The 25284-nt window shown below is 35.5% G+C and overlaps 1 protein-coding gene across 4 annotated transcripts in view; it reads right to left on the minus strand.

Moving 5' to 3' along the window:
• LOC138716296 (serine/threonine-protein kinase haspin homolog) overlaps positions 1-25284 on the minus strand; it is a 48319-nt gene that overhangs the window by 15886 nt on the left and 7149 nt on the right. For 2 of the 4 annotated variants that reach the window (XM_069849354.1, XM_069849269.1), the window contains 5 exons: positions 13891-15984; positions 10955-11167; positions 7870-8020; positions 6368-6538; positions 3341-3474 (listed from right to left, as the gene is read on the minus strand). In XM_069849354.1, coding sequence (XP_069705455.1) covers positions 3341-3474; positions 6368-6538; positions 7870-8020; positions 10955-11167; positions 13891-15984 — 2763 coding nt within the window. The remainder of the gene's footprint in view (positions 1-3340; positions 3475-6367; positions 6539-7869; positions 8021-10954; positions 11168-13890; positions 15985-25284) is intronic. The other 2 variants (XM_069849438.1, XM_069849525.1) reach the window with 2 other exon arrangements.

Consider the following 25284-nt stretch of genomic DNA (forward strand, 5'->3'; position numbering starts at 1 on the left):
AACCTTTTCCATTCATCTTACAGGTAACATTCTTGCTATTTCATAGCATTACAGTCTGGCAAGTGACGTTTCACGTAACTAGTGAAGTATTTATTGAACGAAATGGAGAGAATCTTACCTGAAATTCAGGGCATAAACCTCATAAAGATATAAGCATACTGCGCAGTGCTCAACGTGGTAAGTCTCTCAAAGGTCAGAACACATTGTTACTTTCAGTGTTAGTTCCTTCAAATACAATTTCAGTGTGTGTGTTTGTGTGTGTGTGTGTGTGTGCACTCTCAGTAAATAAGATCGTTAAATCATTGAAATGCCAGCAAAGAAGTTAATGTATTTTTATGTATGACACACATGTGAAAAGAGACTCATATCAAGACATTTATAAGCAATTGAAGACCTTCTTTCCAAAATGACGTAAAATCAAAATTAATGATTTTTCGAATTTGAATAATTTCAAGGGAAAACTTGTTCCAGGGCTGGGTATCGAACCCAGGACCTTTGGCTGAGTGCACCAATGCTCTACCGACTCAGCTACCCAGGAACTGTAACTGACACAGATCGATTTTTCCCTTTATATCCACATACCTCAAGTGGGCTGACAAGATGCCACACAATCTCTGTGCGATTTATATTGTGGTTTTTTTGTTAACAAACAGTGACGTTTATTAAGCAAATCTGGCATTCAGATCTTCTCAGCTCACTTGACATATATGGATATAAAGGGAAAAATTGAGCCAGTGTCAGTTCCTGGATAGCTCAATCAGTAGAACATTGGCGCATTCGGCCAAAGGTCCCAGGTTCGATATCCGGAACAATTTTTCTCTTGAAATTATTCAAGTCTCAGCTTCAAAGATACCTGAAAGTCAGATCTGCATAATGATTTTTCATTTTTTACTTTCATAAAGTAGTTTATAGATTCTCTCATCTTATAGCAAAAGTTTTAATCTCAACACGTCTTCAATCCCATGTTAATAGATATCTGAAAACTGCATTTATGTGCAAAGTGACGTAACTCCAATGTGAAAACTTATTTCCAATATGTCTTATATCCATGTTGACCAATCTGCTGGCTCTCTGGACGTCACATAATGTAATGCAGGAATATGGCTGCTTACAGCTGGTTGTGGAATAGTGCTGAGGACTTTTTTTTTATTTTTATTTTATTTATTTTGAAGAAGTTGTAGAACATCAGTTTGGACGGACTGCCAGAAAAAAGGCATGTACACTATCCCACTGGATGAAAAATAGAGAGAAATTGAGAAAATATGCGAGTGATGGCTCCATTTTTAATCTTATGTGTAAAATGATATACACCTATTGAGTGCATTACAGTAAATACGAAGTTAAATATACATTCAAAAGTATTTGTTTACCAAAGAGATCTATGGCACAAGCAAAATATCCGTTTTTGGGTGAAGCCACAGTATTTCTGTTCAGAAAAGACCAAACATAAAAAGAGCGAAAGACAATTGTGTAATACATTATTTTAAAGCGTGAAATCTGTATTACTTAGATTCATGGCTAATTTTGCAAAAATGTACAGAATTTTGAAAGGGAGCTTGAAAATGTTTCCAGTGGGGTAATTTTGTGTTAAGTATGGGACAAAGTTTAAAAAGGCTTAAATTTTAAATAATTTATTTGAAATATTTCTACCTATGTTTTCAAAGACATGTACTTAAAACTCTTTCATCCCATATATTTACAAGATTTATCCAATTTAAAAGTTAGTGGTATTCTGTTAAAAATGAAGTGTCCCATACGTAACTTACACCTCTCAGAAATTATATTTTTGTGACAGGAACATGTAAAGGAAAATCTTTGATCTGATAGCACATGTTAAGTATATATTGTTATGTAATGCATTTTAGCTACAAGTAGTTTCAGAAAAAAATAAAGTGAAAATAAACCAGTTAATGCTGATTTTTCTGCTGTCCCGTACCTAACAGGTATTAATGTTTTTTTTTTTTTTTGCATTGAAATGAGATTTTGGATTCCTGACTTTGGTATAATGTAAGCAAAAGCATTCTGTTGAATTATATAGGGTGGCACACAAAATGTCATACTATTTAATTATCACATTAAAATGTTAATATTGTAGTTTCGATATTTCTAACTGCGCTAGTGGATGCCGAAATTCATGGAAAATTCGATAGGTAGCATCACAATTCGGATGTAACCATAGCTACGAGCACAAACATCAATTTGTGAAATGGCGGACAACGGGCGATTGACTGTTGAACACAAGGTGAAAGTTGTTCTGTGTTGTGAATAAACAAAACGTTCGAGGGAACCTCCTCGCATACTGCATGAAAAAGAAATGTTTGGGGCAAAAGTTTCTGTATGGGCCGCAATTTCGAACCACGGAATCATCGGTCCAATTTTCTTCGATGAAATTGTCAACCAAGTTCGATACAAACCATGTTGGAAAGCAGTTTTATCCCCCATTTCATGGCAAAACCTCTCCCTATTGAAACTCAGTGGTTCATGCAGGATGGAGCCTGTCCACACACTGCAAACACCGTTCTGGATTACCTGCACGAGATATGTTTGATCTTCGTGTGATGTCACATCGGTTTCTGAACGACTGGGTGCGGCAAAATGTGGCCGCCTCATAGCCCGGACATTAATCCGTGAGATTTTTTTTATGGGGATTCCAAAAAAGAGAAAGTCTACCAAAGGACGCCAGAAGATGTGGTGCAGCTCAGAGCCCTTCTAGTGGAGTTGTGCCGTGCGCTATCTGAAGACGTGTCGAAAAGTGGTGACGAATGTAAGGGTTCATTTGCAAGAGGTTGTGAGGCAAAACGGCGGTCATATGGGACATGTTTTGCATTAGAGATAAAATTCCAAATCCTAATTATTAATTCTGTATAATTTTGTAAAGCTTTAATACAAATCAATACGTATTACGTGTAAAATAAATAGTATGACATTTCGTGTGCCACCCTGTATGTAAGTATGTATTTTTAAAAACTGTAAATTATATTTCAGTTCAGGAAACTGTATTGCAAAATGTCCCTACATAACACACAAATACTGTGGCTTTAATCTTTTTCGCATTATCTGGGTAACTCTTCCCAGTCATTAGTCGGATAATCGAGAGTTTACTGCAATAGAGAAATTGAAATCGAGAAAAAATGTTGTACAGGATGGGAATGTAAAAGCAGAATTCGACTGTAATTCATTAATGTCTTTATACATGAGCTTGTGTTCTACATCACAAGTAAGTCTGTACACAATGGATGATTTTATTATGAGTAATGGTGTAGCAAATACCATCCACTTTGATACCAGAGCACACAGACAGAGTGGCTTTTCTTGAAGACAATAAAAACTGCAAAATTACCTTTGTTCTCGTTGTATTCATCCCAGAGGTTTATCAGTTGTTTTGGGTATTCACCCTGAACACAGGAACACCGTTTCATTTCAGAAAAACTGTGTGTCGAATTTTCTTTGCCACTGCGAAGGTTGCTGAGTTCCCTAAAAAGAAATAGAGTACAGTCTGCTAATAAAAAATCATTATAAATTTGCTGACTTTGAAAAGGAAATGCACAAAAGTTACAGCCATAAACTGATATAATTTTTACAGTACAAAATCAGTCATTCAGGAATATTTCAACATATGAGAAAATTTTTTAAATTCACTATTATATAATATGTAGGAAGGAGGGAAGCTTTTAAATGTACATTATACAGTAGTGTACACATCTCAAAACCTTGCTAGAAAGATGAAATTTTGCGAACTCTTTCCCCATGCTTCCATCCCTCTCTTCCCCAGTTCTACAACCCTGGTCTAGTTTAAAGCTATGAAGAACTACGAGAATAAAAAAATTAAACTCCTTACATAATTCGTAATTTAATCAAAATTGGATACTCTTTTTCCTTTCAAGAGCCTTTTTCGTTAAGATTTCAAGCATCGAAAAAATAAGCATGGGAAACCTGAGGTCGTTTATCCATCCCATCTACAGTACAATGAACAACGTCTATGATTCCTCTGATGACATGGAAGATGATATGTATTTCTTGTCTGTTGAAAATATGGAGTTTAAAATACATGTATGTTTATTTTCTTTATGTAATTAAAAAATTAACTTTGTTACGAACATTTTACACACGAAGTCTGAGATTAGTCAAAGTTAGACTAAAGGTATTACAGCCAACATACAGCGGTACAGATAAAAGCCACAAAATGGTCCATAATTACTGAAATTGTATATATTTAGTACGAGGTTGTTCTGAGAGTAATGCTTCCTATTTATTTTCACGGAAACTACAACTGATCAGAGAGCATAATAACACAGTTAAATAGAGCAAGATTTCATTTACATACAGTTATTTTTCCACATAGTCATCACCATTCGTTATGCATTTTTGCCAGCGATGAACAAGAGCCTGCATGCCATGCTCATAAAAATCTGAACTAGCAGAGGCAAACCACTTTCTTACAGTTGCAAAGAGAGCAGCCTTGCCTGGAAAATGTTACCCACATAGTCCTGGACTACACAGCCCTAAATTTTGAAATATCAAGAAATTCTGTTCAGCCTCAGTCAATCTTCATTCAAAAGTTCAGGAAACAGTATTATTATTGAATTTCCAAGTTTATAGAACCCTATTTTACCCGAAGGCATATTAGGACTGTAATTAAAGCATACGTATTATAGCCCTGTACAAATAGTTACATAAAATGTATACATAATTACATCATAAAATACACATATTACATTAAATGTGTATGACAATAAAAATCATATTTATATTATACAAAGACAAAGATATAAGATAAAATATATATAACATATAGAAATAGATACACAATATATGAAATGCAGACATATTAACATATTACATACAGTACTTTCCCAGGACATTTCACACAAAGATTTGTTACTTAAAAAAAAGTGAGGATTTCGTAGAAATATACATATTACTTTTAAGGACGTATATGCCATAAAAATGACATGAAATAGACATGACATACTAGTGCATGTTCAAAACATAAGACATAGACATATTATATACAATACACAGAAAAGACAAATAAAAAGGAAAATTACATAAAAACATACATGATATGAAACAGTGATATTATAGCTATTATTATTATTATTATTATTATTACTATTACTTCAGTTTTGAAACGCTCTTGCCAAATTCTGAGTCATCATATTCACTCTGTTTAATTTTTTTTTATTCACTTTATATTCATATATGTTTATTTTAATTTTCTTTCTACAAAATTCATGTAAACATTTAATATTGTAAAATTCATATAGGAGAGTATACTGAGTCCTTCTGGGCTACCTCCAATGGGAGGCAGTTATTATCTTATCTATTTCCTTTTATTGCAGCCTGTTTTGCTCTTTTGCATGTTAAATTAATGATAAAAAAAAAGACCCGGAATATATACAAACAAGATTAACACATTCATATATCCTTTATAATTTCATTAACTACAACGTCTCTTACTATGGCAGAAACACATAAACTAGCTATTTATAGTGAATTGTGAATATGTGATATGAATTTCTGAAATTCTCTTGAACAGCATTTCTTTTTAAACGTAAAACACAGGGGTTTTTCAAATTGCCCAGAACATGAGATGACATGTGACAGTAACAAAAGGCGAGTTCTTTCGAAAATTGGGCAATCAAATAGGAGGTGATGAATAGTCTGGTCACTCTCCTCGCATTTACATATGGATTCATTTACATTATTGATTCTGAACCGTTTAAAATATATTTTAAATTTTCCATGGCCTGAAATGAATTGCGTAAGCACGAAATTGGGTATCATGTGTTTACAGTTTAACCTACAGATTATTGTAGGAAAGAATAAGTCCCTAGTTAGAGAGCCGTTATTACTTCCTTGCCATTGAACATCCCAGCATGCTAACATGTGTTCCCTTAATTTATGTTTTATGAAACTGACAGGAATTTTATGGTAATTATCTACGGCATTCATGGAACAAGCAAGCTTGGCTAGGTGGTCTGCCCTTTCATTCCCTAATATACCCGAGTGCTCTCGAACCCAGTTTAAACAAATATGTTTGCCGGAGTTTGCAATATTGCGTCTGACATTTACGCCAATCATATGCGTATTATATTTGTCCCTAATACAGTTCAAAGTTGCCTGTGAGTCACTGAAAATAAGTGCACTGTAGTCTTTGCTGATACACCACTCAACAGCCTTATCAACTGCAAGCATTTCAGCTTGGAAAACTGTACAACACTTGTTAAGTTTAAACTGTTGATAATGGGTTTCTTGTTCTCTTTTGAAACAGACGAAAGCACTGCCGACAGCCACCTCATTCTCGTTGATAAACATACGAGAACCAGTAAATTGTCAGGAAACAGTAATATACAGAAATACTTACATTGCTATTACAATCTCTGACAGTATCTCTTCGAATTTTTTCTGTGGCTCCCCATTAACAAGACAGTCACCTTCAATGGGAATTATTTTCAAAACAGACTTATCCTCCCCTTCAGACATGAAAACTTCACCATAAACTCCTTCACCAATCTTTGTACATGTCGACCAATAACTGGAACAGATGATAAATACATAGTATTGTACATTATTTTATATACTTACTTACAAATGGCTTTTAAGGAACCCAAAGTTCATTGCCGCCCTCACATAAGCCCGCCATCGGTCCCTATCGTGTGCAAGATTAATCCAGTCTCTATCATCATATCCCACCTCCCTCAAATCCATTTTACTATTATCCTCCCATCTACGTCTCGGCCTCCCTAAAGGTCTTTTTCCCTCCGGTCTCCCAACTAACACTCTATATGCATTTCTGGATTCGCCCATACGTGCTACATGCCCTGCCCATCTCAAACGTCTGGATTTAATGCTCCTAATTATGTCAGGTGAAGAATACAATGCGTGCAGTTCTGCATTGTGTAACTTTCTCCATTCTCCTGTAACTTCATCCCTCTTAGCCCCAAATATTTTCTTCAAACATCCTTAACCTATGTTCCTCTCTCAGAGTGAGAGTCCAAGTTTCACAACCATACAGAACAACCAGTACCGGTAATATAACTGTTTTATAAATTCTAACTTTCAGATTTTTGGACAGCAGACTGGATGATAAGAGCTTCTCAACCAAATAATAACACGCATTTCCCATATTTATTCTGCGTTTAATTTCCTCCCGAGTGTCATTTATATTTGTTACTGTTGCTCCCAGATATTTGAATTTTCCCACTTCTTCGAAGGATAAATCTCTAATTTTTATATTTCCATTTCATACAATATTCTGGTCACGAGACATAATCATATACTTTGTCTTTTCGGGATTTACTTCCAAACCGATCGCATTACTTGCTTCAAGTAAAATTCTCGTGTTTTCCCTAATCGTTTGTGGATTTTCTCCTAACATATTCACGTCATCCGCATAGACAAGAAGCTGATGTAACCCGTTCAATTCCAAACCCTGCCTGTTATCCCGAACTTCCCTAATGGCATATTCTAAAGCGAAGTTAAAAAGTAAAGGTGATAGTGCATCTCCCTGCTTTAGCCCGCAGTGAATTGGAAAAGCATCAGATAGAAACTGACCTATACGGACTCTGCTGTATGTTTCACTGAGACACATTTTAATTAATCGAACTAGTTTCTTGGGAATACCAAATTCAATAAGAATATCATATAATACTTCCCTCTTAACCGAGTCATATGCCTTTCTGAAATCTATGAATAACTGATGCACTGTACCCTTATACTCCCATTTTTTCTCCATTATCTGTCGAATACAAAAAACATTATTTTATATAAGAGGACAATTTACAAAGTTGGCAGAAAATCTCCTAATGCAAGACGCCTGTTATAATAACTTTGTAGACTGTTATTGCAAAAAAATTCAGTTTGTACCTGGGAGGATATGCCACAGAAAACGGGACTGGATTCTTTTGGTTACATCGCTGAAGCACTGCACTTCGGGCAGTGAAGAATTCTGGCTCATGTACAAATGACTCCTCAGTTAAACTGACCTCTTCTTCCTCATCCTCTTCTATGGGTGAGGCTGCAAAACAAGCTCTATTACACACTGAACAATGTATTTATTTCATCTATTATTTTTCTTAAAGTTCTGAACTAAAGTTATAACTGACAATAAAACTGTTGAGCTCATGTCAAAACCACTCTCAATTTGCGCACATTGTTGGATCTCTAGAAAAGATAGAAAATTCTGAAAAATTAGCCGAACATACAAAACTGTAAGGCTGCGAGATTAAAGGCGAGGTAAAACATTACAGGAGGTGACAGGTGAAATTTTGGTCATTTTCAGTCAAAAATAACATTTTCGTTTTCTTCTAAAAATAAATCAGCTATCTCTTATTTATATGTCGAGCAAGTTTCAATGCTCTGCGGTGCTCGAAAGCATGGGCTTTATGCTTAAATGAATATTTTTTAAATAAAAAATGAAATATTTATAGTGGCAATGAAAAATTTATATTTTTAGGTAAGGAGTGGTTATAAATTTTTTCCCCCCTTTTGAAGTAAAGATATAGGAAAACTGATGCGTGATGCGTAAATATTGTATGCCAATGGTCTTGGGGGGAAGAGGGGGGGCGGACATTACTAAAAAATTGAGCGACACATTTCATTTTGAAATATGCAAATTTTTCAGAATAATTTTGTTAACTCGGAAACTAATTAATTCACATAAATGAAACTTCGCCATATCATGATTACGTGTACAAAAAAATAACGGACCCAGCTTGAAAAATGTAGAAAACAGAAATTTCACCCATCATTCCCCTTAATGAAAAATTAAGCAGCCACCTGAGCAAACAGTGTTCCCTCAACTGCATTCGGCTAAGTATTGAGTTCAATCCGCTAGCTCATTTGATTCCCAGGTGGCTTTCTTTGAAAAGTACCAAAATGGATGGTCTCCTCCTCTCCTTACTTTAAGAATGACAAGCAGTGAGTACATTGTTGCTATGTTTCCTATGGTTTATAAAAACAAGAAAGAACTATTGTTACAATACGAAGAAAAGGAAATAAAGTTTATTTTGATTAATATTGCGCCTATCATAATAGTATAGAAAACAAAAACTAGTTCATTCACTAATGATAAAGTAAGTAAGTTGTACTTTATACTATACATTTTGAGTTTCTAAATATTATAACATTAAATTGACCGAGTTTCAAATATCCTCCCCCTTTCTTCTCTCTCTCTCTCTCTCTCTCTTGGCATGTTAGGATTAGAGGAGTTCGGACTAACATCTACTGTATCTTTGTTATAAATGATTTATAGCTCTTTAAACAGACAGAAAAAAAAAAAGGAAAGAAAAGTAACGCTAAGTCTTCAACTCATAACTAAGCAGCGGATTCCTATGTAATTAAATATTTTTCTTGCGTGTGATAAAACACAATTAAGAAAGTTAAAAATTCCGAATGTCAAGTTTCAAGTTTAAAACCCGAATTTTATTTCACATAAAAACATATATTTTCACAAAAAAATTATGTAAATACTTATTTTCAGGAAATCTATTATAAACACACAAATCTTGGAGTTTTTTTACTTAAATAATTGTTTTACAAGAACTTTTAAATATTTTAAAACTAAATCAATTATATCATTCAGAAATACGTTATCTTTTTAAGAATTCTTGGTTGTTTCGTGTTTCTATGGGCTGTGTGGTGTATCCGTGATCCATTTTTGTAATAGTATCGCCTCAAGTTCTGAGAACTGCTAGGTAGCATATCAGTGTTATAATATGAGAATAAATTAGCATGGACAAGAAGGAGAGATTTTGCAACACATAATTAGGAATGTTTATTGTTGCTGAAGATGATTTCATTCCGTGCTTTGTTTGTGAAACACAACGGATAAGAGCTCGGGTATAAACATGATTTAATTTAAACAAATCTCTCGCCTCTTGTTCATGCCTATGAAGTGAGGGAATACATCTTGTTGTGATTCCCCGTTACCGGACCATAAGCATAAGCTGCGTAGTGTAGACGTGGTGGCGTCGCTATAGGAAGCTTTCCTCCGACATTGTCAGTCAGTAGCTAGAAACATTTTTTTTTACGTGAAGACATGTGTATATTAGCCTCTTAAGATACCTAAAATCAAATCGAGTTTAAGTTCGCGTCTTCAGCAATATATAGATGAATTTAAAAACATTTTTACTACCGACAGAAAAGTGTTATTTTGCCAACCATGTGGTAAATCAGTAAGTGCAGATCAGAGCTCTCAGGTAACTCAATTTTTTCTGGAAACAAGCACATTGCCGCTGCTTCACATGTGCATTCACAGCAAAATAGTGGATATAAAAAAATGTGTGAAGTTGCTCAAGTATTGGAGGGTGTGACTGTAGGTGTTTGTGACATTCCTCTCTTTAAATATGCATGTCTGACGTCCTGTGATGTGGAAAGATTGTTTTCACAGTATAAGTCGTTGTTCAGAGATAATGGGCATGCATTTGTGATGGAAAATTTGGAAATGACCTTTGTTGTTCACTGCAATTCTCGGACAACTACTAGCAACTGATACTCAAGTGTGATTGTTGAGTACCTAGTAACATTTTTTATTTTTAGCAAATATTTTCGTACTTTTTAGCACATAAAAAATAAATATATTTAAATTTTTTAGCACATAAAAATCCGCTCCCTACTCATAACCTCTCATTTACTACGCAGCTACATTACCTCTAGACCATGGGTTCCATGCAACAATATTATTATTTGAAACAATGACAACAAATTATTGGAACTCTGCCATTGCACGAGAACTTCGTTCACATGTAAACCTAAGCTCTCACAACATCAACCTGAATCTTCCAAAGGGGACTTAGCAAATGTTTTTTTTTTTTGTCTAAGATGACACATGGTATATTTTGTGTCAAATCCAGTCACATAAGCACAAATATTCTCTCATACACATTATCTCTCTCCATCCCACCTCTCTCTGTCATATGTAGTAACATTAAAAAATAAGAAAGAGAATTACCAATAATATTTCTCCTGCACTTGGTGGTGTAGATGTTGGTTGGAACATGATACACATCACGGAAGCTGGGTGAACACTGTTGCAACTCTTCCTGCACATGACTAGGAATCACTACATGTGAGCGTCTCCTACAAGAAAGACGTCTCAACGATCTCTTCCTCTCTAGGCTAGTATTATGATCAATGCTGGCAGGCTTGCGAAATATTGCATTACCTGAAGAAAAAAAGAGAAGCAAACACTGGAACTACTTACGCTCCATTCAAGTCTTTGAAATTTGTTACATTTCATTACCAACTGCTTGAATTAGTTATTTTTGTTACTGGTAGATACCTTGGATTGTGTATATTGCTTTCTTATCACATAAATAAAACTGATGTTTGCGTTTTTCAACCAATTTACACAAATTAATGCATTATATATCAGTAGAAGTGGGACTATCATCGAGAAGTGTCTTATACAATCGAAACCAGGAAGTGAAATTACAATGTTGAGAAGCTTTTTGCTATAAAATATGCCGAAATGAGGGCCTAAACCAAAAACAGAGTAGTGAAAAAAAAAAAAAAAAAAAAAAAAAAAAAAAAAAAAAAAAAAAGTGAGCCAAACACGAAAAATAGTAGACTGGAATGAGTCCGAAAATGCAGACCAAGGAAAAAGGCATTTTCTAACCTCTCTTCTTCAGTTTACAGTGAAACCTCTCATTTACGGACATCGAAGGGATGTAACAATCTGTCCGCATCTGGGAGGTGTCCTTTATTGGGAGGGAGGCTACCCAATCTAACAATAAATTTATAATATGCATTATGTATCCCTTCGTGCTTTAAATGAAATATATTACTGTAGTTTAATTGTAAATACAGTATACTACAGTAAATTCTTTGTAATTTTGAACTACAGTAGATAAGACCGAAAAAGGAAAATACAGTACAATGCCATGCAATTTTATTCTACGCCTACAGTTACGCAGTACTGTAATTTACAGTTTTCAACCTAACCTTTACATTCAGGTGCCATGTCTCTCGAAACAGAACTGATTGAAGTGAGAGAATAATCCTACTAACCCAACCATGTGTCAAATACAATTTTACGATCGCGGAAACCTTGGACCCATCAGACAGGTTAAATTTTATGACTCTGTTTATCCACCCGCTTCTAGCTAATAAGGGGTAGCCAGCTGGGCTAGTGATAGCCTACAAGACCCTTCTTTCATGTTAAGGAATTTCTGTACAGTTCTCAAAACTAAATTTTTCATTTTTGTAACACATTAGGTCTTGAAAACCAAGTTCTGTCCGCCATCAGGAGGTAAAGCAAGCTTTAGGACTGTGAAACAGCTGTCCGTGTCCGTGTCTGAGAGGGTCCGTAAATGAGAGTTAAATTTATCATTATTTCTACATTATTTCAGTTGGGACATTAAAATCTGTCCGTATTTGAGGAGTGTCCGTATCTTGTGGGTGTCCGTAAGCGGAGGTTTCACTGTAGTTTCAAAATATCAATGATTTAGTGTATGTTCCTACACAGCCACCAATCAATGAGTGCAATGCCCATTCCAACTTGTGTCAGCAATTTAGAATTAAATCTTAGTATGCCATATAAACACTTCAACTCAAAAGTGCTCAAGTAATTGAAAATCAATTTATAAACCATCAATTTGGTTCTGTGTGCTTCCTTTTTTATATTTTATTTTATCTATCATAAACCAATTGTTTAATTTTTAAATTCTGAAGAGTAACTTAAATTTATTATGTCTCACTATACCAACACTTAGAAGATTACCGCACATTTACAACTTAAGAAGCTCCATACGTAGAGGTTTCACATTCTTTTTTAGGTTAATGCAACAAAATACACAAGCAAAATCAAAATACAATAGAATTACGATAACTCAAAATAATACATTACATCAAAATATCTACTAACTAAAATACTGTTAACCATTTAGCAAATTTTAAGCATGTAGAAATAATATTTCCATTTTAGTATGCACTTGTACATAATCATGCTCAAAAGTGATAAAATGACTGTAACAAAATAAACAAGCAGCATTCCGAACAATGGTAAACAGATTACTCAACATACCAATGAAACAACAGGATTACAACGAAGAGCTAAACACAATCAAATATAGCACAAGAAAATGGATACAACTCTAACATAATAGACAACATAATACGTAAGACAAAACATAATCACAAAAAACATAAGAATAAAACACAAACACAAGAACACAAAAAATACATCACACTAACATAGAAAACAAGAAATTAAATTACAATATCGCATACAGAACAAATAATACTCTACAAAAACATCTCAACACACAAACAACACAAACAAACAAATACAACCACACAGGCGTATACAAACTCAAATGTAACACCTGCAACAACTTCTACATAGGACAGACAGGCAGATCGTTTCAAACACGTTACAAAGAACACATCACAGCCATAACAAAATTACAAAACACCTCCACATATGCAGAACACATCACAAATGCTAACCACACCCACAGAGACATCAACACAGACATGGAAATACTACACATCCAACCAAAAAGCCAGAAACTAAACACACTAGAACAATATGAAATATACAGACACACAAAAACACACCCCAACGAAATTCTCAACACACAACTCAACTTCAAAAAACACACACTCTTTGACTCTACACTATACCACAGGAACACACCCTCACAGGAAACAGAACAAGTGGCGCCAAGACCAACCAGTTCTGAAGATGACCCATAAATAGGTCGAAACATGTAAATGAGGTACGTTGAAATTTAACACAGGAAAGTCTTACCACACATATTCCGAAGTGATACAGTGTTAGAAGTTGTGTAATCAAGATGTATAAAATAAACAATTCACATGCACCACCAAAAATGCTAACGAACCACTGTACCATTAATATCCAAACAGGCAATACTAACATACCTGTACTTTCATTTTCTTCTTTTGAATCCTGACAACTCTGTCTTGCTACTTTAAAATGATGACAATCAGATGTTCCTAAACCACTGGAATATAATACCTGATCAATGTCTGGTACCACTGGTGACATGGTTTGCATAATATTACCCTCACATAACTGTCCATCTTGCACAGATTCTTGAGCAAGCAGCAATTCCTCTCTATTAAATATCTGTACTGAATCTCTTATAAGCATTAAAGGTATGTCTGAAAGATCAAGGGACGTGTCAACATGAACTGAACTTCCTTCTTCTGAATCCTGACAACTCTGTCTTGTTACATTAAAATTATGACTATCAGGTGTATCTAATACCTGATCAACGTGTGGTGCCACTGGTGACATGGTTTGCTTAATATTACCCTCATATAACTGTCCATCTTGCACAGAAACTCGACATTCTTGAGTATGCGATTTCTCTCTATTAAAAATCTGCAATGAATCTCTTACATGTATTAAAGGTATGTCTGAAAGATCAAAGGAAGTATCATGTACTGGATTTTCTTCTTCTGAATCCTGACAATCAGATGTACCTAATACCTGACCAATGTCTGTTAACACTGGTGACATGGTTTGCTTAATATTACCTTCACATAACTGTTCATCTTGCACAGAAATAACTTCACATTCTTGAGCAAGTGATTTCTCTCTATTAAAATTCCGCACTGAATCTCTCACATGTATTAAAGGTAAGTCTGATAGATCACACAGCGTATTATGAACTGAATTTTCTTCTTTCGAATACTGACAACTCTGTCTTGCCACTTTAAAATGATGACAATCAGATGTTCTTAAATCACTGGAATGCAATATATGATCAACGTTTGGTACCAATGGCGACATGGTTTGCTTAATATTACTTTCACATAACTGTCCTTGCACACGTGACTTCTCTCTATTAACAATCTGTAATGAATCGATTCTAAGTATTAAAGGTACTTCTGACAGATTGAATGATGTGCCATCCTGAATTGAACTTTCTTTCACTCTTTCTTGATTCATCTCACTTTGATTGCATGAAATGCTCAAAGCAAGATTTCTGTTACATTCTGGACCAATAGAACTTTCAATACAGTCTATACTGTTTTCAAAATCGCAATTACTGTCTATTAAAACTAAATTCGAAAGATGAATTGGCATCACCACTGAGTTTAATGCACTCTCGTTTACTTCACTTTTGCAGTCTTGTGTTACGTTCTCGGCAGCTACAAGTTCACGCTCGTTTGCTGATTTAATGTTCATCATGTCAGATTCTGAGAATTCTAGGCGTGATGATTCGGGAATGTGATATGAACTCTGCGCATCAGAAACAGATGAGAAACCTAAAAAACTGTCACTGCTACTACTTTTTTTAAAGTCTTTTTCACTTTCTTGCAATTTTACATCACTATCTTCATTTAACTTGTCTACATTATTTGTATCTGACGTGTTTACTATAGAGTCACAATGATAGTCAGACTTAGTACTCCTGTTTTTAACACAACTCACTTCAGTCATCGATTCAGAATACTCGCCATGTCTACTAACATCTCTGGCAACTTTAGAGTCACTGGATTCTAAGGACGCAAAAATATTCGAAACAGACGTATCAGGCACTAAATTTATGACATCTGCAGGCAGACTCAACTTTCGGAATTTTGATTCGTCTTCATTTTGCCAATCAGCTGATACTAACTGAATATCGTTACATGGAAGATCAGAATTGTACTCTTCAATCAATTCAGGATGAACTGAAGTTTCTGTATTAACGTCATTATCACTTTTTCCTATTACCTGAATACTAACACACTGTCCTGGATGTGATAATGCACTCTGAGATTCTATTCTGTCTGTAGTTACATCACTTACAGTTCTGCACTGTTTATTGAAGTTTATGGAAATGGGGGAAAAATGTGGAGACTTTTCTTCATTTTTCTCTTCAATTTTTCCGTTTGGTGTACTTGTAAGGCATGTGTTCACTTTGCTTACAGTCTTAAGACTTGACATTCTCAATTTTGCAGGAACTTGTGAAATGGATAGTTCTTTTATGCCAAGTGTTTGCAATTCATTCCTGGCTTTTCCTGAAGAAAAAGAAAGAAAAATTAGAATAATTTGGATAGAAAAAGATACTGCGCAAATTTAGAAACTAAAAGAAACAAATAGATGTTTATATGCACACCAATAGCCAAACAGAGCATCAGCTTTTTATTGTGGCCAACTGACCATTTTGTTTTTATATTCATGACAATCTCCATTTAAATGTAATATGAATGTCAAAGTTTATTAGACCCTGGATTGTTGGTTTCCAGGCTTCTGTCACATCGTCTCGACCCTCTTGCTGTGGTTGTCCTCAGAGAGTCGAAACATTAGCTCCAATAATCGAGATGACGGGGCAGAAGCCCAGAAACCAAGAACCCATGGACACCGGCTGTGGAAACCTACGTCAACACCTATACTAGACCTTGCTTCACTTGTTCACTCAAATCTGTTTATGACAAAAGATACCGATTTTTGCACAATGAGTCACTTTCTGCTCTTAACTTTTTTCTGATGTAGCCTGAACAGTTCTGAGACTTGAAAACTTTGCAATGAAAATTACAGTTGAACTTGGTTATAGTGAACACAGCACGTAACATCTCAGCTACAATGATAAACATTAGGTAGTACGGTTTTTATTTGTATTGAACAAATATGGTTTATTATTTTTATAATTAGAGACGAGAATTTCATGCACTATAAAATCCCAAAATATGCATGCATTCAAACTAAGAAAATGCACTATTAAGCGAAAAATACATTAAAATATGTACTTTTATTTTTGTTCCAAATTTATTTCACTTGATTTTATTTTATTTTATTTTTTTTTTGCAAAGTTAACGACTAACAACATTTCTAAATTCCAGTGGCGTAGCGTCAATGTAAGCTAAAAAGCTCAGCTTCCCCATTTAATAATAATAATTTCATAATAAACCTGCAGCCTATGGACAAAATTATTTATTAATTTTAATAGAATTTATATTTACGCATTAAATATTGTGATGCGGCAGCTCAGGATGATTTGTGATGCAGCAGTAAACAAGAAGCCTGCACACACCAGCTTCCAAGCAGACTGGTTTCTTACACTCATTCTTCTGTGTAACCCACCCCGCAGATTTTCCATCCCTTTCTAACTTAACTATACTGGTCGCAAGGCTCGCAAGAAGCTAGCTTCAGTAAGTAGTTTCCAAGTTATCCCTTTTCGTCAGTTGTGTTCAGTTGAAGTGTTAGTGTGCATTGTGGCTGATATAATAAATAATGAGTGAAATAACAGTACCTGATACCAATTTATTTGAATTTTTTTAGGACAATTCTATTATCAAGACTGACTTACGAACAAAAGTGTGATCTAAAAAACAAATGATCGACTCCCTTGCTGTCAATGAAGGACACAACCAAAAGACAGACGCATACTTACATAATGATATTAATACTGTATCTATTGACCGTTAATATTGTGATTCCTCTATGACAGGGAGTGAGCTAATGTTATACGTATACGTGTCTATTTGTTAGAGATATGTGTAAACCGTGAAATCATATTTTACTACGTACCATTTGAGATCATGCCTTATTTGTGTTACTTACGAGGTTCCAACCAATCTTCGACTGCTGACTTGACACTGACTACTATTTATTTTAAGACTATATTTTTGTAATACGTTTTATCATATTGCATGAAAGACAACTCGAATTAGCTTCCCCTGCTCAAAATTTCATGCTACGCCACTGCTAAATTCGTTTCTGTGAGGATCCTGTGCTTGTCAATCAATATGTTTTTGTAGACAGAGAATGACCTTCCTTCATCGCAAGAAGTTATGGGTGCAAACTTAAATGGGCATATTTCTGATAGTGTCAGGTAAAATTCTCATTCAAGTTTTCGCCACAAATAACCATCTTCACTGAACAAAAGAATCTGTAGTCCGGGTTCGCTTTTATGAAATTCCTACTGGTACTGGAAAAGGGATAGAGTATTTACAACCTCCCATAAAAAGGGTGCTTTTGACCTAAATTATTTGTCGGCAGTTTCCTTGAACCCTCTATTTTTCCTTTCTACTATTCTCAAAACATCCAACGTAATAAATCCATTTATGACACGCAGTCTGTAGAGGGTCGTTGGTAAAATGTTGTAAAAGTGAACTTCCGCCGTCAGTAAAGTATTGAATTTCCGTCCAAGGAAAGGTCCTGTAACATCTTTCTGTGCAAATCTTAACATTTTATTTTATTTTTCTGTTATTTAGTTTTTTCTTTTCTTTTCCTTCATCAATCCTGTTTCCTGAAGCTAAAATAAGAGATATAAAAATCAAGAAACTGAGGTGTCCACTCAAAACCATTAAAACATGCATTTAAGGGGAGGCAGAGGTGAATACTTCAAAATCCACAAAATTTATCCGATTTGTTTGAAATTGATCATGGAACTAAGTATGTTATTAGTAATGGACATACCAAGTTTCAACTTTCTAAGTACAACAGTTCTGTAGATATTAATAATTTTACAAAACTTTATATTGTTTGATATAAAATGCTCCATGCACCACATTATAAGAAATTTTCAATATTTCTTTTTATTTATATGTATATGATTATGTCTCATGACCAGAATATTGTACGAAATGGAAATATAAAAATTGGAGATTTATCCTTCGAAGAGGTTGAGAAATTCAAATATCTTGGAGCAACAGTAACAAATATAAATGACACTCGGGAGGAAATTAAACGCAGAATAAATATGGGAAATGCGTGTTATTATTCGGTTGAGAAGCTCTTATCATCCAGTCTGCTGTCCAAAAATCTGAAAGTTAGAATTTATAAAACAGTTATATTACCGGTTCTTCTGTATGGTTGTGAAACTTGGACTCTCACTCTGAGAGAGGAACATAGGTTCAGAGTGTTTGAGAATAAGGTGCTAAGGAAAATATTTGGGGCTAAGCGGGATGAAGTTACAGGAGAATGGAGAAAGTTACACAACACAGAACTGCACGCATTGTATTCTTCACCTGACATAATTAGGAACATTAAATCCAGACGTTTGAGATGGGCAGGGCATGTAGCACGTATGGGCGAATCCAGAAATGCATATAGAGTGTTAGTTGGGAGACCGGAGGGAAAAAGACCTTTAGGGAGGCTGAGACGTAGATGGGAGGATAATATTAAAATGGATTTGAGGGAGGTGGGGTATGATGATAGAGACTGGATTAATCTTGCACAGGATAGGGACCGCTGGCGGGCTTATGTGAGGGCGGCAATGAACCTTCGGGTTCCTTAAAAGCCATTTGTAAGTAAGTAAGTAAGTATTTATATGTTCAGAAAAGGTATATAAATAATGATAAGTATTAGTTTATTATGGGAATAATATAGTAATACAGTTATCTTGGTTTTAATTTCATACTTTTAAGGGCACAATATCAAAAACTAACATCGGAATATGAAAATGAAGATAATAAAAATGGAAAAAACCAAATTTTCATTTTTTCTTCAGTTTTGTTCGAAAATTTCACCTCTGCCTCCCCTTAAACTGAATATAATGTATATTATATGCATGATTAAGCTAAAAATTGCTTAAATATGCATTATGCATGTTTTTATCCCCAAAAAGGCCAAAACATGCAAATATGCACGGAAAAAATACACATATTTGGAACCGAAAAGTAATGAAATGGATAAGTAGTAAGTTTAAGCTATGTCCTATGTTCCTATAAAAACATGCATTTGCCTGGAATTCTCGTCTCTATTTATAATTAAACATTTACAATAAATAGAGCCGTGATTTTTCTGTTACCAGCCATAAAACGCGAAAAATGATTTTTAATTTTGGTTATAAATATGTGCACATTGAGTGTCCAATATAGTTTGCCTATGACAATATGCCGGAGAGAATTTTTCTCTGCTCCTTCCTTCCTTCATCGTAGGGTAATGAAGAATTCCTGTACTGAAATATTATACGTACTTTGGTACATCACAATAATCTTCTATGATACTGTAACCAAGTTCAACTGTATACATAATTCTTAATTTTGTGACTATGTTCACTATGAATTTATATTTTTGAGTCCATATTTATTTATTTAATCCAATGCTCTAAAATTTTGAATATTTACCATTTTTCTTCTGGCTTGTAAACTTTCATTTCTGAAGTCTGCAATTTTGGTCCATTTTCATGTATTCTTGATTCATTTATAATGTAGGACTACTCAGGAAAATACGACATTGGTAAGCTGTAAATTCCTCTTTAAGTCTATCATGTCCATCTTCATTAATCAAATTTGAGAATCTTTGAATACATTATTCAAGAGGAGAATATAAAACATTTTTGTGTGATATATTTACAATTTCTGCATTCTAAAGAAATTGATCCTCGATTGGAAATTTCTTTACACATTTTTCTCCTTTAAGGAAGATTTACATTCTTTTTTGTCGTGTTAATTTTGTTTTTCTTAATAATTTTCCATTCGGCCATAATGTAGTACTTAGTTGGCATCTCTGAAGTAATGATAAATTTACATACTGGTATCGATGGAAAATAATACTTTTTACCTGTGTAAGATACTAAATAATTGAGGAGTTTATTTTCAAAACAACTCTTCTCTATTTCCATAACTTTGTGGGAAATCACGAAAAACATTTTTAGGTCTAAAATTGTTTACTAGATAAGCAAGAACATTATGAAACCAAAGAGTTTGGGCGCATTTAGAGTTAAATAGGAGCATGAGAGACTTTTATTTATTCCAAAGCTGGAATTAATATTTTGTCGAAATTTTTGCTGTTTACAAGAGTAAGTTTAATTCTAATAGTCACTTTTAACGTAAGATTTTAGTGGTTTAGAGGGTGTTGTGAAGCCAAATCATGACAGTTGTATGCAGAGTTATATTTGAAGAATGCATGGACACCGAAAGCTCATTTTCGTTATCAGGCGGACAAGAGACTTGAAAATTAACTCCTCAATTAGACTCATTAGACAATATCACCAGTTTACCAAGGGCATCTTAAGGTAAATGTTCTGTGGTCCACAACATATGTGCCGCAAGAACTGCACAAATCGTAATACGAGGCGCATCCAGAAAGTAAGTTTCCCTATTTTTTTAAAAAAAGAACACACACTTTCAGGAAAACATTTATTGGCAACAGGTACAGCAATGTTTCAGCTATTTTTCAACATAGCCACCATCAGAATTGAGACACTTGTCGTATTGTGGGATCAACTTTTGTATCCCTCTGTCGTACAACTCTGCCTCCTGTGAATGGAACCAGTGTGTGACAGACGTCTTCAGCTCTTCGTCATTGCCAAAACGCTCACCAGAGGACAGGAATTTCTTGAGGTGCAAGAAAACGTGAAAATCGCTGGGAGCAAGATCAGGACTGTAGGGTGGATGATCAAACAACTCCCAGCCAAATTCCGTCAAAATGGCTGCTGTGCGCCGAGCCATACATTGACGAGCATTGTCATGGAGGAGCACAACACCTGCAGTAAGCATTCCACGCCTCTTGTTTTGAATGGCACGTCGCAATTTTCGCAGTGTTTCACAGTAACGGTCAGCGTTCACTGTTTCACCTCTTGGAAGGAAGTCAATGAGCAGAATGCCCTTCCTGTCCCAGAACACCATGCACATCACTTTCCGTACCGACAGCGTCTGTTTGAATTTCGTCCTGACCGGAGATCCACTATGCTGGCAATGCATTGACTGCTGCTTGGTTTCCGGGGTGAAGTGCGAAATTCAAGTCTCATCGCCCGTGACGATCCTGTCGAGGAACTCGTTGCCGTCGTGATACCGTTGCAGAAATGTCAGTGCTGCTCCTAAACGTTGCATTTTGTGTTTGGGTGTCAGGTTTTTCGGCACCCACTTGGCACACACTTTCTGGAACAGCAGGTGCTTAGTGACAATCTTATGCAACAAGGATCGCAATATCTCCGGAAAATGGCTGCTCAGCTCCGTAATCGTGAAGCGACGGTTCTCCATGATGCACTGCTGCACCAGCTCAACACAATCATCATTGATGACGGACGGTCACCCACTGCGCTCTTCATCATGGACACTTTGACGACCTTCGGAAAACTGCTACACCAGAGACGCACCATCTGCTTATTCATGATGTTCGGCCCATAGACCTGACAGAGCTTCCGATGAATTTCAATTGGTGCAATGCTTTATGCATTAAAGAACTTTATCACCGACCGAACCTCGCAGGCAGCGGGAGAAGGAATAAGAGCTTCCATTTCGGACCACTGCTGCCATGCTACTGGCACCAGCTGGGACCTGTTCGGCTGGCATATGATTGATACGTCATAGATCTGTTACGCATGCGCAATTGACATGGCTAATTACGCGCAACTGACACGGCTAATTACGTTTACTTTCAAGGGGAAAAAATCGGGAAACTTACTTTCTGGATGCGCCTCGTATTTTTGTGGAGTGTATTCAATGATCAGAATCACTCCTGCCACATGCACAAAATTTTCTGTCATTTTAATCAGTTTGAAGCTGAATGTGATAGTGAACTGCTGTTCTGGTTGTACTGTGAACGAGTGAAAAAAGATGACCAATGAAATTACTGTTGCTTGTTCACTGATCAACGAAAAAGAAAAGAGAAGATATAAAAGATTTTGGGTGCATAACATTTATAATAAAAGATCTGACCATGGAGAATTTTATACTTTATTTCCGAATTTGTGTCTCATACTATACATCTGATTGATAATAATGCTGAAATTCCTGTAATATTGTTCACTAACCAAAATTTGTCTATGACACTATCAGCAAGAGTCGAACACACCAAAAGAGTTGCTCTCCTGCTGAAAATGTAAGCTGTATTTTCCAGACCAATGAACACACTAGTATTGAAAATTATATAGAAAATATGATATTTTGTGAATAATTTCGAAAACCACAATTTAAAGTCACACAGAATTAGTGTGCACTCAAATGTTGGTTGCTTGACGGTTGTCAACCCACTTTGAGGTCTGTGGATATAGAGGAAAAATTGGATCGGTGTCGGGTAGAGTTCCCGGGTAGCTCAGTGGGAGAGCGTTGGTACGTTTAACCAAAGGTCCCGGGTTCGATACCCGGCCCCGGAACAATTTTTCCCTCGAAATTATTCAAATTAACTTTACAGGGAGTTATTCCTGAAAGCTTAATTTGCATGATATTTTGTTTCGTAGAGCCCTTGAAAAGGAAACAGCACAGACCTGTGAATGCTTATCTTTACAGATGGTTGTGAAGGAGTTCTACAGGAATTCCAGCTCTATACTCTACCCTAATTATCTGTATGCAATTATGGTTAAAGTAGTAATGATCTAAAGGCTCGTCTCCATTATTAAACATTTAACAACATGTTAAATGTTAAATTGTTTATTGTTAACATCCCAACATGTTGATTGAACATGTTAATGCTAATTTCATTTAACACTTTGTCCACACTGTTAAACATGTTAAACTTGACTTTCTTTGCGTAGTCCACCATAAACAGATTTTAATATTGTATTATAGATAGTGTCTTATTTTCAAACCTTGGATAATGGACTCAGATGATGATTTGACTTTTGTAATTGCCTCTATTGCTTGTTGCAAGGCCTTGAAACGGAAGAAAATGAGAATGTGGGTGCGGCAATATCTTAGTAAAAAAGACACTATGCAGGATACATTCTAAACGAGCTTAAAGCTGAAGATCGATTTGGATTCAAAAACTTGTTGAGAATGTGAGAACACGATTTTAATATAGTGCTGCAAAAATACTTCTGTTACATCAAAGAACGACACAATTTAAGAGCAGCCATTTCATCTCAATTAAAAAAATTACAGCACGATTGATTGACTATCATAGGACCTACGACATGATAGATGTTAAAGGAACAGGTAATATTGTATAATTATTCTTTCCGAAGTTTTACGAACGTTGACATACATCACCAAATACGACCATTACTGACGTCAACATAGTATTAACGTTCAGCGTACGACGAGAGTGCATGAAAGCTCTCTTTTGTATTATCGAGAACAATTAAATAATAATAATTCCAGTTCTCTAAAACAGTCTGCCTTCTTAATTTTGTCTCTGTATTCTTTTGCAGACACATGCCACAAACAAGGCCTTTCCATCAGTGCATTAATTTTAATCTAACATATTTTCTTTCGTCCACTCCATTACTTCGAACAACTTACAGCTAACACCAAGAACCAATTATACTGTAGTATAAAAATGATCAAAATACGCGCCACAAAATCGGAAGTTAGTTGTTGCTATGGAAACTGTACGAACTTTGCCGAACTGTACCGATGCTGCACGAGCAAATGAATTGACTTGACATGTTTTCCATTGCTGCTGGAAAACACGCCAACATGTTAAAAGTGTTAACTTCAACATACTCAGTCAACATGTTAAGTCAATTGAGACTTGAAATGTCCATATACATGTTAAATTCAACATGTTATATTTAACATGTTGTTGTTAAATGTTTAATAGTGGAGACGAGCATTAACTTACAGCAAGCATCATACGATTTTTGAAATGTAGGAACTAGGAAGCAAAAGAAAATTGGCAAAAATAATACATCTAATTACAGTAGAACCTCTATTCTCCGTAGTAATGAAAGGGGTGAGACGAAAGGTTACTAATAAAAAAAAACACACACACCTCTCGACCCCCTTCCCCAACTAATTCAACCTTCACGCACGAGTGCAGGTGATAAACTAACTCGCAACTGTCACTGTATGGCACGGTATTCGTTAGTGTAGAAACAAGCAGGGAACACACTAGCTATGTGGGCAACGCAACAAATGAAAATCCCGCAGCGTAACAAAACAGTGCCACTCTATATACACATGGCATTATATAGGAATGTCAAGGGGCAGCGCAAAAAGTTCAAATTATTCATGATTTCGAATTTAAAATGTTCGCATTAAACAATTTCGATTGTATTTGTTCATATAGGTATGTATTCACGTTTGCGATGATGCTGGTGTTAACAGAAACCAAATGACCTGGAAATGTGCAAAAACTTGCCCAGACACAAATAATTTCAAGGAAAAATTGTTCCAGGGCTGGGTATCGATCCCAGGACCCTTCGCTTAGCGCGCGAATGCTCTACCGACTGAGCTACTCCAGGAACCATACACGAGAGCTTCACAATTTTTCCTTTGTATCCACACAACTGAAGTGAGCTGACAAGATGCCAGATGACATAGTTGAGTTCTGGCGTCTTGTCAGCTCACTTGAGTTGTGTGGATACAAAGGAAAAATTGTGACGGTGTAGTGTATAGTTCCTGGGGTAGCTCAGTTGGTAGAGCGTTCGCACGCTAAGCGAAGGATCCCGGGATCAATACCCGGCCCCGGAACAATTTTTCCTTGAAATT

Source organism: Periplaneta americana, chromosome 1 (assembly GCF_040183065.1).
Source record: "Periplaneta americana isolate PAMFEO1 chromosome 1, P.americana_PAMFEO1_priV1, whole genome shotgun sequence".
In the NCBI taxonomy this organism is placed as follows: domain Eukaryota; kingdom Metazoa; phylum Arthropoda; class Insecta; order Blattodea; family Blattidae; genus Periplaneta; species Periplaneta americana.